A 15,332-nucleotide genomic window follows, 5' to 3' on the forward strand; every position below is an offset into this window, starting at 1 on the left:
GTGCATCACATGACTATGGACTGATTTTTATCCACTGGGAGTAAGCAGAATGAATGACAGCAAGCAGAGATCCAGAGGAATTGATACAGAAAGTATATTGGAAAATTGTACAACTTATTATACTAACAATAACATTGGGCTCTAAATATTGGTCTGAAAGTGGACAACCCCCTTAATCTCATCCACACATTGATTGTTCTCATATACTGCCAACTCCACAAGCACAGCTCCGTTCTCTGTATAGTGGCCAAGTAGAGGTACTGCAGCTTAGCTTCCATTCACTTGAAGATAAGCACAGGCCACTGATATCCAAACAATGCTAATGGCATATTTCTTTGTACTTACAGCTGGAGTAACTTTCAAGGATCTGTGAAAATGGATGACCACCCTTAAAGGCAGAAGTGGTCTTACACATCTGTATGACATTACAAGTATACCTTGAACATGTGCATTGTCAGTGTACTAGCTGTGTTTTTCATGGCTACTACACTGAGCCATTTTATTGTAATGGCCCCATACACACGCCTATGTATGTGAGCACAGGGCAAAACTAAGGACAGGTCCTATAACTGTTTTGCTGCCCAGGCTTACTGAAGGATATCAATGGGTCCGTATCATGGATATCATCTATATGCCATTTGTGATGTTTAACCATGGACCTGGCACATGTACACAGTCATTTACCTGTAGTCTACATCTATTTTTAGGGGTGGTGAGGAAGTTATATAGGATATCCGGAATACAACAAATTAAAAGTGAATTGAATGTGTATTATTTGTAAGTCCAGGGCTACAGCATCATATGTCGCACAACATGAAGATGATATTGTCATGTTGATACAGTGAATTTAATAATTGTCAAGGGTGTTCCAAAATAGCATGACCGTGATACAAGAAGTCCTGTAATAACCAATAATAGACTTCAGTGCAAGTTACCTTCTACCTTGTCTGTTCCTTTGCTGCAAAATCGCAGTCCAACATCATTGGAAACAAAGGCCTCTGAGAAGGTCGGCATGATGTTAAAGGGAGCGCCCTCTATTGGATGTCTTGACTGAGACTCTGTCTTCCTAATTACATCATGGAAGATAGACTTGCACATTCTCAGTGAGCGCCCTCTATTGGTGTGCCTGCCTGAGGCACTGACATCCTAATTACATCATGGAAATCAGATTTGCATATTCTTCCCATGTTCCTCTGCACAGTGGAGCGCTCATGGCTTAATAAGACTCCACACACCTTAATGGTGGTCTCTCCCTATGGAGTGATGATATCCCCTCAGCTCTGAAATAGTCACATAATTCCTGGCATGTCACACAAATGTGTTTGTCGCTGTGTAGCCCTAACCTATGTGCCCTGTATATGGGTGTATACACATCTGCTGCTCTCCTATAAATGCCTAACCAAAGATAAAATGGAAATAATATAAGGGCATGGACGTTACCTTTGACCATGACCATTCGTCTAGGAGTCTGCATGAGCAGGCCGCAGTTTTGTCTATTAATATGGGACTATAATCCATTTCCTATAGTCCATATCTGTACCTTTTATATGTTTGGGGTTTTTTTTGCCACCGTTTATTAGTATGTATCTGAACCACAAATATTTTATATAGTTATGTAGTTGTTCCAGTTTCACTAGCCTCTTCTTTCTGACGCTATGTAACCTCCATCTTCTTAGTAACTTTTTTTTTATACATAGTCATTATTATTACGTTACATTATTTATACTTACAACTTCAGACTGTATTATAGTTCTATTGTGCTAGCAAAAAAGGCTGCAATGCTCTACACAACCACAAGGTGGCCACACCTCTTAGATAGATAGATAGATAGATAGATAGATAGATAGATAGCATATCAACTTGTGATATCATATCACTATATTCTGGAAGTATAAAATAGTGACAGGTTCTGTTTGAAGGGAAGACTACCCCATCAGTATGTCTCTGCAGGGTCAATGTACTGCTGGATGTGGCGTCATTGCTGGAGGTTAAGGAAACCAGGACCAGTTTGTCTAAACTTTCTGTAAGACATCACACACCGCACTCTACAAACTTACCCTGTAACCCCAGGGCTACTTGGCGCCATGTTGTGCAACATAACAATTGCTTTGTCATATTGCAACATTGCACCTCTGATTGTGTTGCAACATACAACCTTCCATGACACAAATGGTGCAGAAAAAAATCCAGCATGTTATAAACATTAAGATTTTGTTTTTGTCTTTTTTTAAAAATTATTTTTCATGTCACTAACTGCATAAAGAGTACTAAATTCTGCAGTTTCCATTGGCGCCTGAACGAAATAATAGACTATTTCCAATTCTGTAGGGTTTTCTTTGCAGCAGTCCCCTCACTTACTTTTTTTTTATCTTATAGGAATGAAGACTTAAAACAAATGTTGGAAAGTAACAAAGACTCTGCCAAACTGGAAGCGATGAAAAGGATAGTTGGGGTATGTTGTTTTTTTTTTTTTTGTATGCGTTTTTGGGGGGTATGTTGCCACCCCTCTTTTATTAGGAGGATAGTAGAAATCTCCTTTATGAATAAATAAAAACTGGGTCGGTGACTTGTAGTCTCCAAATCTAAGATGGACTATAGGTCATCATACACATTAAAGCGGACCTTTCGTCAATTCCAGTTCTTTACATCATTTAATAGTTGCTTCTCCATTGATTCCAGTTCAGGTGGAATTTTTTTTTCTCTAGCCCTCGCCTCTCCCGAGCAATAAGTGATGTTAGTTTTGTTGTCAGGCAGAAGCAGACAAAGGGTGTGATTCAGAGCTCCAATCAGAGGCAGAGCTCAGAGTCACACCCCTTGTCTGCTCCTGCCTGACACCACCCACCTGACAGTCCAGAGGCTAAATAGTATATCAGGGACTAAAACTTACAGCATTGATTGCTTGGGAATGGAGGGGGCTAGAGAAAAAAAATTCAACAATTAATGATTTATAGAGACTTGGTGAAGGTGGTGAAAGGTCCTCTTTATAGAAAAGTAGCTTGATGTTTGAACAACTGAGTGGTTATCTGGTGAAAGATCAGTAGAGTCATTCAAACTGGCCATATATTTTTAAGTGGCAAATGATTCTTCTGGGAATATATTGCCATGAAAAAGATACCAGAATAGGGATGATCAAAAACCAACGTGCCAAACCACAGGGAGCCTATAAAGGGATCCTGCTGCTGTAATAGGAGCAGATATATACCTTTGTGACCACAAACCAAAGAAGCAATGCAGAGATGATCCTCCTCTTATGGACATGGAATCATCCCGCAAGTGCATTGTGTCTGTGTAGGAAAATGGGTGGGTGTCGGTTCAGATTATGAGCTGGGATTGGAAGCACCCCCAGGTTTGGCATTTAAATGCTGACCGTAATCTCATCACGGTTAGCTTATGTGAATATTTATTTTTTCCCATTTTTCTGTATTCCTCACACACAGATGCGTTAGCACTGACCGTATACGTTGCAGGGACTAGTAGCTATTAGACATATACAGAAGTCGGAGGGGCTTTGGTAAACTTTAGCAGACAGTCGGGATAACAAAAGCCTGATCAACCATGCCCTAGCTAGACCAGCGTAGGATATTTTAATCATCTGTCAGTCTTCCTGACCTGCTTTCATTTTCTTTCTTTTTAAGATGATTTCAGCTGGAAAAAATGCCTCTGAGTTATTTCCCGCAGTTGTAAAGAATGTCGCCAGCAAAAATCTCGAGGTAAGATTGACTGCATTTACTTGCTTACTCTGGCAGCGCTGTCTGGTACTTGTATTTTTTGTGAATATTTTGGCTGGCAGACTCTAAAGTGGAAGAAAGGCATATTGAGAAATAAAAAATGTATAGTATGTAGCAAATAGAAATTGGGCCTAATGCATGGTCATCATCTAGTGTCTGAGGCAGGACTTGGCAAAATCTTAAGAGCCAGGAAACCAATGCACCTGAAGTGCCTCACTGATGAACTTGTCCACTATCTTTCCTGCCTCGCATCTAAGGGTTACGTTTTTTTGCGTTTTCCATGGGTTTCGATTTCTGAACGTCTCCAGCTGGAGAACCAACCAAATGAAACATGAGCATACATTAAGAGAGCAAAGCTTCTAGTCCATTGGACCATGTTCTTCTACTTCTCTATGAAAATGTACTTGTGTCCTGGCAACGACTGACCACAGACTAGATAACTTGTCAGTGAATTTCTCAGTTGACCGCTCTATCTCCTAGTCCGCCCCTTACCCATCCACACTTGGCCTTACTTATGTTATTTTAGTGCATGAGCATAAAAGCATCAGATATATTAAAATCCAGCATGTCTGACCCTTCTCACCAACATCAGATGGTCTGCTACTCCCAACAAAATCAGCTGGTTCCAATGAGCTCAGCATTGTGTTTCTCCCCCCCTGTTTTAAAGGGATTCTACCATTAAAACCTCTTTTTTTGTGAATAAGACGTCGGCATAGCCTTTAGAAAGGCTGTTCGTCTCTTACCTTTAGATGTGATCTCCGCCGCGCCGTTCCTTAGAAATACTGGTTTTTACCGGTATGCAAATTACCGTATTTTTCGGACTATAAGACGCACTTTTTTTCCCCAAAATTTCGGAGGAAAATGAGGGTGCGTCTTATAGTCCGAATGTGGGGGGAGGAGCGGATTTACAGCATGGCCGCGCTACTGCCACCGCTGGTTTTCTTCAGCGGCAGGAGCGTGACAATCTGCAGGCCCTGGCAGCTAAGACACTCCCCGGCATCCGCCGGTCTATTACAGCAGATGCCGGGGACGGTCTTAGCTGCCGGGGCCTGCAGATTGCCGCGCTACTGCCACCGCTGGTTTTCTTCAGCGGCAGGAGCTGCCATGCTGTAAATCCACTCCTCCTCCACAGGTCCCGGCAGTCAGTTAGCCCCGGGGCCGGTCCCCACCGGCCCCATACCTTTAGTGATGCAGGCCGGCTCCTGCACGGCGAGGCCGCAGGAGCCGACCTGTTCCGATGGCAGCCGGGAGCCTAATGAAGGCACCCAGGCCTGTCATAGATATATATTACTATTGCGGCTGGTCTATGACACTCCGCGATAGTAATGTATAGAATCTCCCATAGACGGCAATACACTTGTATTGCCGTCTATGGGACTTGCAATCAAATGATTGCTGGTTCAAGCCCCCTAGGCGGGGGATAATCAAATAGTAAAAAAAAAAAACAAAAAAAAAAACACTTAAAAAAATATAATAAAAAATAAAATAAATAAAAGTTCACCTCCTTTCCCTAGAATACATATAAAAGTATAACATTACTGTGAAACATATACATTAGGTATCCCTGTGTCTGAAAATGCCCGGTCTACTAATATTTTTATGTACAGTGAACGTCAAAATCAAAAGTGCTAAACCGCAGGGTTTTTCTCTCTGTTTTGCCTCTGAATTAAATAAAAGGTGATCTAAGCAATAAACATTTCCCAAAATGGTATATCTAAAAAGTACACCTGGCCCCACAAAAAAAACGCCCTATACAACCCCATACAGCTGCAGGGTCACCTGTCAATGTGGCCTTGCAGCTGTTCCAAAACTACAACTCCCATACATTAAATATTTTACCATTTTTTGCCTGAAATTTTTTTTTCCCTATATTTCTCCTCTAAAACCTGGGTGCGTCTTATAGTCCGAAAAATACGGTAGTTCTCTCACAGCGATGGGGGTGGGCCCCAGCAATGAAAATGCGATGGGGGCGTCCCCACTGCAGCTCGAGAACACGATCCTGTGATGCCTCTATCTTCAGCTGGATCCTCCCCTTCTCTGTTGTCTTCCTCCTGCGTCACCTCCGACGCCTGCGCAGTTGGCTCTGCCAGTGAGACACCAGCAGAGCAGAGTGTGAATGCCAGCCGGCGGCCATTTTTGGGAGGCCACTCCTGCATTGAACTACAAGAGCCTGAGCGGCCTCCCAAAAATGGCCGCCGGCCGGCATATGCAGTCGGCTCTACTAGTGTCTCACTGGCAGAACCAACTGCGCATGCGTCGGAGGTGACGCAGGTGGAAGACGACAGAGAAGGGGAGGATCCAGCCGAAGATAGAGGCGTCACAGGATCGTGTTCTCGAGCAGCAGTGGGGATGCCCCCATCCCATTTTCAGAGCTGGGGCCCACCCCCATCGCTGCCAGAGAACTAATTTACATATTACGCATGATTTGTAGAAAATAAATAAACTTAACTAAAAGTCCTAAGTCATAAAGTAATATGCTTATGTTGTATAGTTGCAGATATACAATAGATTTATAATAGGTTGGTATATGCTATTAAAAAATAAAACAGGGTTGTTATACTTTTTCTATTGTCAAAATGAAAAGTTATTGAAATATTAAAGCATTAATACTGAAAAACATTAAACCTACATGGAACAAATTCATCACACAAAGCACAAAGCCTCATACATCTACGGCAAACAAACCACCTATGATCTCCAGAATGCAAAGAAAAATCAAAACTCTTATTAATCGTTCCCAAAAAGAGATGTCGGGCTCTTCTGTTTCATGTTAGATTTTTACTGCAGGTGGGATTCAATGAGAGAACTCGTGTATGGTATGCCTAGCTTTTTAGTCTTTGCCATGGATGTGATCTTTATCTATATACAGAAGGGATTCATAAAGCAGCAATCCTCCTGTAATGCCCCCGCACCTGTCGTACCTATAGATCTGCCCGCTTTGACCTCCGTTGCAGTTACTGAACATGAAAAACGTGGCTTATTAGTCACAGAGAGTCGCACGTTATACGTACATAAATATATGCCATAAATAGCCCTGTGGTGAAGAGATTTCCTATAGTGTTTAGCAGATAGCATTGTGAGGGTTGATCCTATGGTCAGAGGTGAAGAATGTGACATGTGTGTGTACTTACCTGTCACCTATTGTAGAGGTTTATTTATACACGACACACAGGATGGCGGAGTTCCTCTATTTATAACCAGTCTACTTAGTTTATTTTATTGATAAAGTATATGTCATGTTTTCTTTTATTATTGGGTTGCTTATATTAAAGGGGTTGTTCTACATGAAACTTCCCCTATATCCACAGAATAGTGTCAGGTCTCTGGGGTCCCTCTCGTCAAGAACATAGGAGCCCTGGGCTCCACTGGGGTTTCCATGACTGAAGTTCGACAACCTGTCTTTAGAATGGGCCATAAATATTAGTGTCAGAGTCTGACGTCTGGTTCCCCTACCAGCTCGGGTGAATGATGCTTCACAGGCCACGTGACGCCACATTCATCAGTCGCATGGCCTGTTTGCAGCTCAGTCCTATGTTATTGAATCAGGCTGAGCTGCAATGCAAACCACAGCCGCTATACAGTGTTGTCACATTGGCCACTGCACTGGTCTGAATGCTACAGCCAGTCATATACACTATGTGATCAAAAGTATCCAGATACCCCCAAACCATACGTTTTTCATATTAGGTGCATTGTGCTGCCACCTACTGCCCGGTACTCCATATCAGCGACCTCAGTAGACATTAGACATTGTGAGAGAGCAGAATGGGGCGCTCCGCGGAACTCACGGACTTCGAACGTGGTCAGGTGATTGTCACACATCACACAGGTCAATGCCAAATGACGACTCGCTTGGTGTAAGGAGCGTAAACATTGGACGATTGAACAGTGGAAAAACATTGTGTGGAGTGACAAATCACGGTACACAATGTGGCGATCCGATGGCAGGGTGTGGGTATGGCGAATGCCAGGCCTACAGTAGAAGAGTAATTCAGGGATGGCGATTGCATCTTTCAACACGATGGAGCACCTGTTCATACCGCACGGCCTGGGGCGGAGTGGTTACACGACAATAACATCTCTGTAACGGACTGGCCTGCACAGAGTCCTGACTTGAATCCTATAGAACACCTTTGGGATGTTTTGGAACGCCGACTTCGTGCCAGGCCTCACCGACCTACATCGATACCTCTCCTCAGTGCAGCACTCCGTGAAGAATGGGCTGCCATTCCCCAAGAAACCTTCCAGCACCTAATTGAACGTATGCCTGCAAGAGTGGAAGCTGTCATCAAGGCGAAGGGTGGGCCAACACCATATTGAATTCCAGCATTACCGATGGAGGGCGCCACAAACTTGTAAGTCATTTTCAGCCAGGTGTCCGGATACTTATGATCACATAGTGTAGCTGCTGATATTCATGACCTATAAGGATACCCAACAATCAATTATAGATCTTTTTTATGTGAGGAAAAACTGTACTATATGCAGAAAAACCAGACCGGCCTCATTGTATATTATGAGATATTTTGTGTCTAATAGTGTCCAATGTGTGATAGTTCAGGCACAGCACTATGTCTGGGGTATGTACAAGCCATAATCATACAAACACAGCTTCTATAGTTGATTCTATTCCTTGTCAAATAACATTTCTTAAAGGGATTGTCCAGTTTAAGTAAATAAATATTGTAAAGTTCTACAAGTTTCCATTATACTTTTCGTATCACTTCCTAGATCTCTGCTTGCTGTCATATTTTGCTTCCTCAAAGTGGATAAAAATCAGTCCGTGGTCATGGGATGTACGGTCCGTGGTCATGGGATGTACGGTCCGTGGTCATGTATTTTGCTTCCTCAAAGTGGATAAAAATCAGTCCGTGGTCATGGGATGTACGGTCCGTGGTCATGGGATGTACGGTCCGTGGTCATGGGATGTACGGTCCGTGGTCATGGGATGTACGGTCCGTGGTCATGGGATGTACGGTCCGTGGTCATGGGATGTACGGTCCGTGGTCATGGGATGTACGGTCCGTGGTCATGGGATGTACGGTCTGTGGTCATGGGATGTGCGGTCTGTGGTCATGGGATGTGCAGTCTGTGGTCATGGGATGTGCAGTCTGTGGTCATGGGATGTGCAGTCTGTGGTCATGGGATGTGCAGTCTGTGGTCATGGGATGTACGCTCTGTGGTCATGGGATGTACGGTCCGTGGTCATGGGATGTACGGTCCGTGGTCATGGGATGTGCGGTCTGTGGTCATGGGCTGTGCAGTCTGTGGTCATGGGATGTGCAGTCTGTGGTCATGGGATGTACGCTCTGTGGTCATGGGATGTACAGGTATAAAAGAAGCAGAAACTTGCCGCTCCACCATGGTATATTCCTCAGATTTTTATGGCTGTATTTTGCTACATGGGGCCTTAAAATCATTATCTTCTGGGGAATAGAAGTATTTGTTAAAGCCCTGGATTCATTTTATAAGCAGCCGCAGTGCTGTGCCAATCCCTTGCACGATGTGTACTGCGGTGTCCGATCGACTCTATAATACTCAGCAGGTTCTGCCAAATCGCCTGTGGTTTTGATGGAATTAATAACTCTGTATCTAGTGCTATCCTCTCCCTAAATATAAGATACAGACTTGTAAGGATGTTCTCTAACCATCTTACTGGTGACAGTCTTTTGCTTTGATGGGTTGTCAATAGATACGACTACGAGTGCAGGAACTTTGTATGGTTGGGCTCCATGCCATGATTTCCTTATTGTGGCCGGGTTATCTTCTTGGGTATGTCCTGACCCTGCCTGTTTCTGTGTAAGGAATAACATACTATGGCTGCGTTTCTGACAAGTATCAGACCGTAGATAGTTCCTGCATTTATGGTCCTATCCATTAGCAAAGATCTAAGATTGTGCAGGAAAATCTTTAACATTCTAAAACATTTTGAATTCTTTATACTTGCAAACATCTTACATTTTATATTAACTTCAAATTGTAATATCACTCTCATAGAAAATCTACGTTTATGGGGGTTGTTCGCGCTTTCTGCAATCTCTCAACTACATATAAAGCTTAAGGGCTCGTTCACATGGGGCTAGAGGGGGCGGATTCTGACGCCGAACCCACCTCAGACTCCGCCCCCTCACAATAGAGGTCTATGTAGACCACGAGATTTCTTTTTTCCATGAGCAGTATGTTCCGCCTCACGGAAAAAAGAAACGAGCTGTCCTTTCTTCAGGCGGATTCCGCGGCTGAGTCGGCCCTGGTGTCCACCTCGTGACAGCACCCTCCGGACTGGGCTCATTTATTTGGGCCTACCCCAGAGCGGGAAGCCGCGACAGTTGTGGCAGGCACATTTTTGTCCAATTCTGATGCGGCTTCCCGCATTAGAATCGGGACCAAAATACACCATCCTGTGTACCGTGTGAACGAAGCCTTAGTATCAGGCTGTGTGTTTCTAAAAAAAAACTGTGGCTTTTTTTTTTTTTTTTTTTTTTGAGTCATAAGGAATGGGAAACCTGTCGGAAGGATGTATATTTCTCCCTTCTGCTAAATCCCTTGGCTTTGTCTTAAAAAACAAACAAAAACAAACCGCAAAATCTGTAAAACCCTCTCCCCTAAAAAACGCAGTCCATAATGTGTGATCTCAATCTAAATGGATATTCAGCATTACAGCTCTGCTCAGTGGGATGCCTTTCATGTCCATGTATTATTCCTGTCACCGTCTTACATGTTACAGGGCGATGAGACGCTGACCACACAAGGAGCCATTAGAAGTCCCTACACGTCTCTCCACATTTCCTTAATATCTCCTTATACTTGCTGATCACTTCTTTCCCCTTCACGAAAAATATCCCAACATCTGTTTCTTTCGCCATAAGCAATATCAAAAGCAAAATCTCCCAAATCATCGCGCACATCATTCTAGCACATTCCATCTCCTAAATGATTCATACGCCGCTTCCAAAATGCTGTCCTGTGAATTTTCTTTATACCAGGCCCAGGCAATCTTAGGCTTTGTTGGGCTATGTACCAGATGTTCGCAGATGACAAAGGATGCAGTTTGTGACCCTGTCACCGCGCTGGAGGTACAGACCAAAATCAAAGGTTTAGTCAATATGTCATGAAGTTTGATGTTCTAGCATTGATAAACTAATTAAACAGACCTTCCTGTGTTCCCCAAGACTAATGTGGCCCCGCCGTGATTAGTTTCACAGTCAGGCATGTAGTAACATTGAATGGCAGTAAGTGCGGAGAGAGCGGTGTAGTCACGCATCTCTAAGCGTTCCCTTATCTGGGCACAGAGTGGTTTCAAGGAAAGGAGCGTTTTGCAGCAACCTGCCGCCGTTCAGTGCACAGGCCTCTTGTGGTCAGTATTGATTTGCTCTAATCTAAAGCAGAACAAGGACAAGTGTTGTATTTTGCAACCTTCTGTGATTTAATATTGTTATGTCTTTTGCCCCAGCAGCCACAAAAGTGCCTCTCTGGAGATTGAGAGTATATAATTTTATTTTGTTAAGCCAAAAGTTTGGAAATGTACTGTGTTGACACGTCGAACACACAGAGCATTAAGACCTGAGCCCCTCTTATGGGCAGACGTATCTCGCCTGTTTTTCTTTTTACACCATTCAACAAATCAACTTGCTTTTTTTCCCCAGAGCTCTACTTGAAATACATGTGGTGACATACGCCGGCGCGACGCGTTTTTCCCCTGCACTATTTAATTCAATATTCCACCTATGTTTTGCAGATAAAGAAGCTGGTGTACGTTTACCTGGTACGATATGCAGAGGAACAGCAAGACTTGGCGCTCTTATCTATCGCCACATTTCAGCGAGGTTTAAAAGTAAGTTTTGTTCTCTGCAGGGCCGGGAAAAGTTTAGATGAAAAGAAATAATTGGAAATGTGGTGGAAACTGGAATGGAAATGCATGAACGATGACTGGGTCAGGTTTGTGGTTGGCAGGGGACAGTGAATGTTTTCTGTTTCTTAAAGGGGATGTCTCAGCGCTGCAACCTCTATTCATGGTCCCAGAATATATGGACGTCATAGAGAGGTCTCCCTACTATGAGCCATAATGGGAAACCATTTTTTTTTACAAGAGACTTGATGGATTCAAACCATCATTGTATTAGACTTCAATTTATTTCCAGGAGCCTGGTCTGGAGTGATCAGCCGAGCGCCCTGACAGCTTTGTTCTGAAAGGGGATGTCTCCGGCCCAGTGCTGCAGACCTATTGACCTCTGTTCAAATCTGACCAAGGATGACATCTGCAAGGAGTATGTATGTTCTCCTCGTGTTAGCATGGATTTCATCTGGATACTCCGGTTTCCTCCCACACTCCTAAACCATACTGATCAGGAATTTAGGTTGTGAGCCCTGCTTAGGACAGTGAGTACTGCAGTGCCTGATATGCGCAGCAGAATATGTTGGTGCTATATACATACATGGGGAATAAATAAAAGATGAGGTGGCTACCTTAGCAGATGATGGCAGGGATGTAATGGCTACTAAAAATAAAATATAGTTCCACTTGTGTTTATCCTTTTTTTTTTTTTTTTTTTTTTTTTTTTTTAAATTCAGGTTTATTGACATAAAAGTATACAAAAACCATATCAAATGACAGATCAAAAAGAAGACAGGGCACAGCCCGGCAGCGCTTGAAAATTGACATGAGAGTGTAAATAGCAAAGCACAACACAGATAATGGTACAATAAAGTCAATAAACTCCTTTTTTTCATTTTCACAAAAAGGGGGGGGGAGAAAAGGAGAAAGAAGGAAAGGAAAAAGAAAGAAGAAGCAGAAGAGGGGGGGGGGAAGGGTAAGAACAGATATAAAGAAGAGAAATAAAGACATAAGCGTAGCAGAGTTCTCGACACAGGTTCCCCTCCAAACACACAGGAGTGAAGGGTAGCACATCCCATGGGATTTGTCTCCATAGGAGATAGCAAATCGACACAGTGAGCGAACCTATCTAATCTCAAGCCAGGGTTGCCAGACCTTGAGATATGAACTTCTATTCCTCCTGTTCCAACTCAACATCTCCTCAAAACGAGCAATCTGATTTGTTTTGGCCACCCACTCTGATAAGGAAGGGGCTGAGGTTTGCTTCCAATACAACGGTATCAGGGCTTTAGCTGCAGAGAGGAGATGATAAATTAATCTCTGAGTGTGCTTGGGGATATTCGGTAGTGGAAGGAAGAAAATCAGTAATGATGGCGTAAGATCAGGTAAGTTTGGGCAAAGCTCGTTCAATTTAGTTTCCACCCCAGACCAAAAATCTCTCAGCTTCGTGCATGACCACCATAGGTGCAGTAATGTGCCTCTTTCCAAGCCACATCGCCAACAGGTTCCAGAATCTATCAGACCATGCGTCGCCAGCCAGTCAGGGGAACAGTACCATCTCGAAAGCAGCTTGAAGTGCGTTTCCTGAATCCGCACACATGTCGACATACCATAGGACCTAGAGAGAATAACTTCAACCTCTGAGGGGTCAAGTGTGACCTGTAGTTCAGATTCCCAACTAGATAGGTAGAAGGGTTTAATGATCCTAGGCGGTCTGATCACTTTGTACAACAGGGAAGAAGACTTGTACTTTTTCGGATTGGCCAGGAGGTAAATCTGTTCAAAATATGTAGATCCCCTCTTCCAGTCAAAAGAGGCCTCGAAGGCCTTTCTGCAGTTATCATAATGACTTAAATGTAAGAAGGACAGTTTATTGGCAATTTTGCCAAAAGCATCCAGGGAACGTAGTTCATCTGGCTCTGGGAAGTCACCACTATCACACAGGGAGATCAAAGGAGTATACAAGAGCACATTCCAAAAGTCTTCAATTTTTCGAGGCTTGTTCGGGAGGATATCTGGCACCAAGGCAGCTGGTAAACATAAAGATGGAGTTGGAGCGATCAGTGGTTGGTATTTTTCCCAAACCGTGAGTGCCCCGCCAAAAATAATATCAGATTTAGAAATTGTCCTCCCTACCGACACAGGGCTCGGCGAGAGCCATAAGTCAGCAAGAAAGTAGTCACCGTAGACCTTCCTAAGCAATCTTCCCATCGGAGAAGAGGGCGAAGCAGTCGCCGTCTCTGTCCAAAACTGTAATTGGATTGCCTCATACGTATATAACAGGTCTGGAGCGTCAATCCCACCCTCCAGTCTCCTTCTGCTGAGAGCGGTATATGCCAATCGAGGCCTCCTACCCCTCCATAGAAAGCGAGAAAAAGAGGACCTCAGATGTTTGAAGAAAGAGAGCGGTAGCTTTATCGGCAGCATTCTGAGTAGGTAGGAAATCTTAGGAGCTATATACGTCTTCAACAAACTTCTCCTACCAAACCAGGAGATACAGGGTATATCATATTTCGCTAAAAGCTTATCTACCTCCTTCAACATAGGGACATAATTGTGGTCATAAAGATCTTTAAAATATCGAGTTATCTTAACTCCTAAATACTTAAGATAGGAGTCTGACCATTTGAATGGGAATCGTTCTGCTAGAGTCTTCCTCTCAGCTGGGGGTAGGGTGTTTATCCTTTTTTGTCCCAGTGATGGCTATTTTCTTCCAGAAACAGATCCACATCTATCCAAGGGTTGGGGCTGGCATTGCAACTCTTATTCATTTCCATCAATGAAGCCAAGACATATCAGCCACACCATATGGAAGAAATGGGCCATATTTTTCTGATGCTGGAAAACCACTTTTAATTGTAAAGTCTCATATATTCTTCAGCATATACTATTCAGTAAAGTCTCCCAGCTATATTACCAATACCTTTTATATGGCAAATTTTTCTTAAATTCATTAGCAAATATGGTGCCATGTGTCCTCTGCTGCCAAACTATTAAGATAAGATAAGATATTCCTTTAATAGTCCCACAATGGGGAAATTTCAGTGATACAGTTTCATAGATGGTACAGTAGTATATAACAAAAGAGAAACACATACAAGCTCATGACAGATAGAGAAATCCTAGGAATCATAGCAACTAAAAAAGAAAGAAACACAGACACACTGCAGGATCATTTAGTTCTCTGTGCGGAGTGATGTTAATAATACAGCCGAATGTGGTTGGAGGACAAGAGGAGGGGGGTCACAGCATGTAGATATAACAGCCAGAAACTTTTTTTGCAAAAGTGGGGGACATATGCAGCTATCATGATAACATGTAGTAGATCCTTTGGTAGGTGGTGAGATCTCCTGCTCACAGCTGATAGTTCGGTATCTTGCATCAGCACTATTGCCCGAAAAGTACCATGGGATCGCACCCTCAGTATCCATGTTCCTCCATTAAGGCTCTGTGCACACATCTCTGCAATGTGCATGAGGACTGACTAAGCAGCACATGAAAACTAGAGCTCTTGTTCCTGCCAGAAGGATCTCTATAAATGTTCAGAAACCACATCGTAAGGCAGGGAGAGTGGGAAGACATCTAATGGCTCAGTGAAGGTCACACACCACCAAGAAATTTGTGATCAGCGGGAAACAACACCGTAGTAAGGGCGTCAGATTAGGAAGAGCTCGAGTGCGCACCCTGTTATTAGCTGCTAATGTAGGGGGTGGCTGTAGAAGTGTTAGCTGGTGCTAGGAGGTGACTGCGGTGTGATACTTCACTGTATACTG

General features: G+C 43.4%; 1 protein-coding gene across 2 annotated transcripts in view; it reads left to right on the forward strand.

The window, feature by feature from the left end:
• AP3B1 (adaptor related protein complex 3 subunit beta 1) overlaps positions 1–15,332 on the forward strand; it is a 175,825-nt gene that overhangs the window by 21,659 nt on the left and 138,834 nt on the right. For both annotated transcript variants that reach the window (XM_075270075.1, XM_075270064.1), the window contains exons 2-4: positions 2,377–2,452; positions 3,636–3,710; positions 11,464–11,559. In XM_075270075.1, the coding sequence (XP_075126176.1) occupies positions 2,377–2,452; positions 3,636–3,710; positions 11,464–11,559 (247 nt within the window). The remainder of the gene's footprint in view (positions 1–2,376; positions 2,453–3,635; positions 3,711–11,463; positions 11,560–15,332) is intronic.

The sequence above is a fragment of the Leptodactylus fuscus genome, chromosome 1, assembly GCF_031893055.1.
Source record: "Leptodactylus fuscus isolate aLepFus1 chromosome 1, aLepFus1.hap2, whole genome shotgun sequence".
NCBI lineage: Eukaryota > Metazoa > Chordata > Amphibia > Anura > Leptodactylidae > Leptodactylus > Leptodactylus fuscus.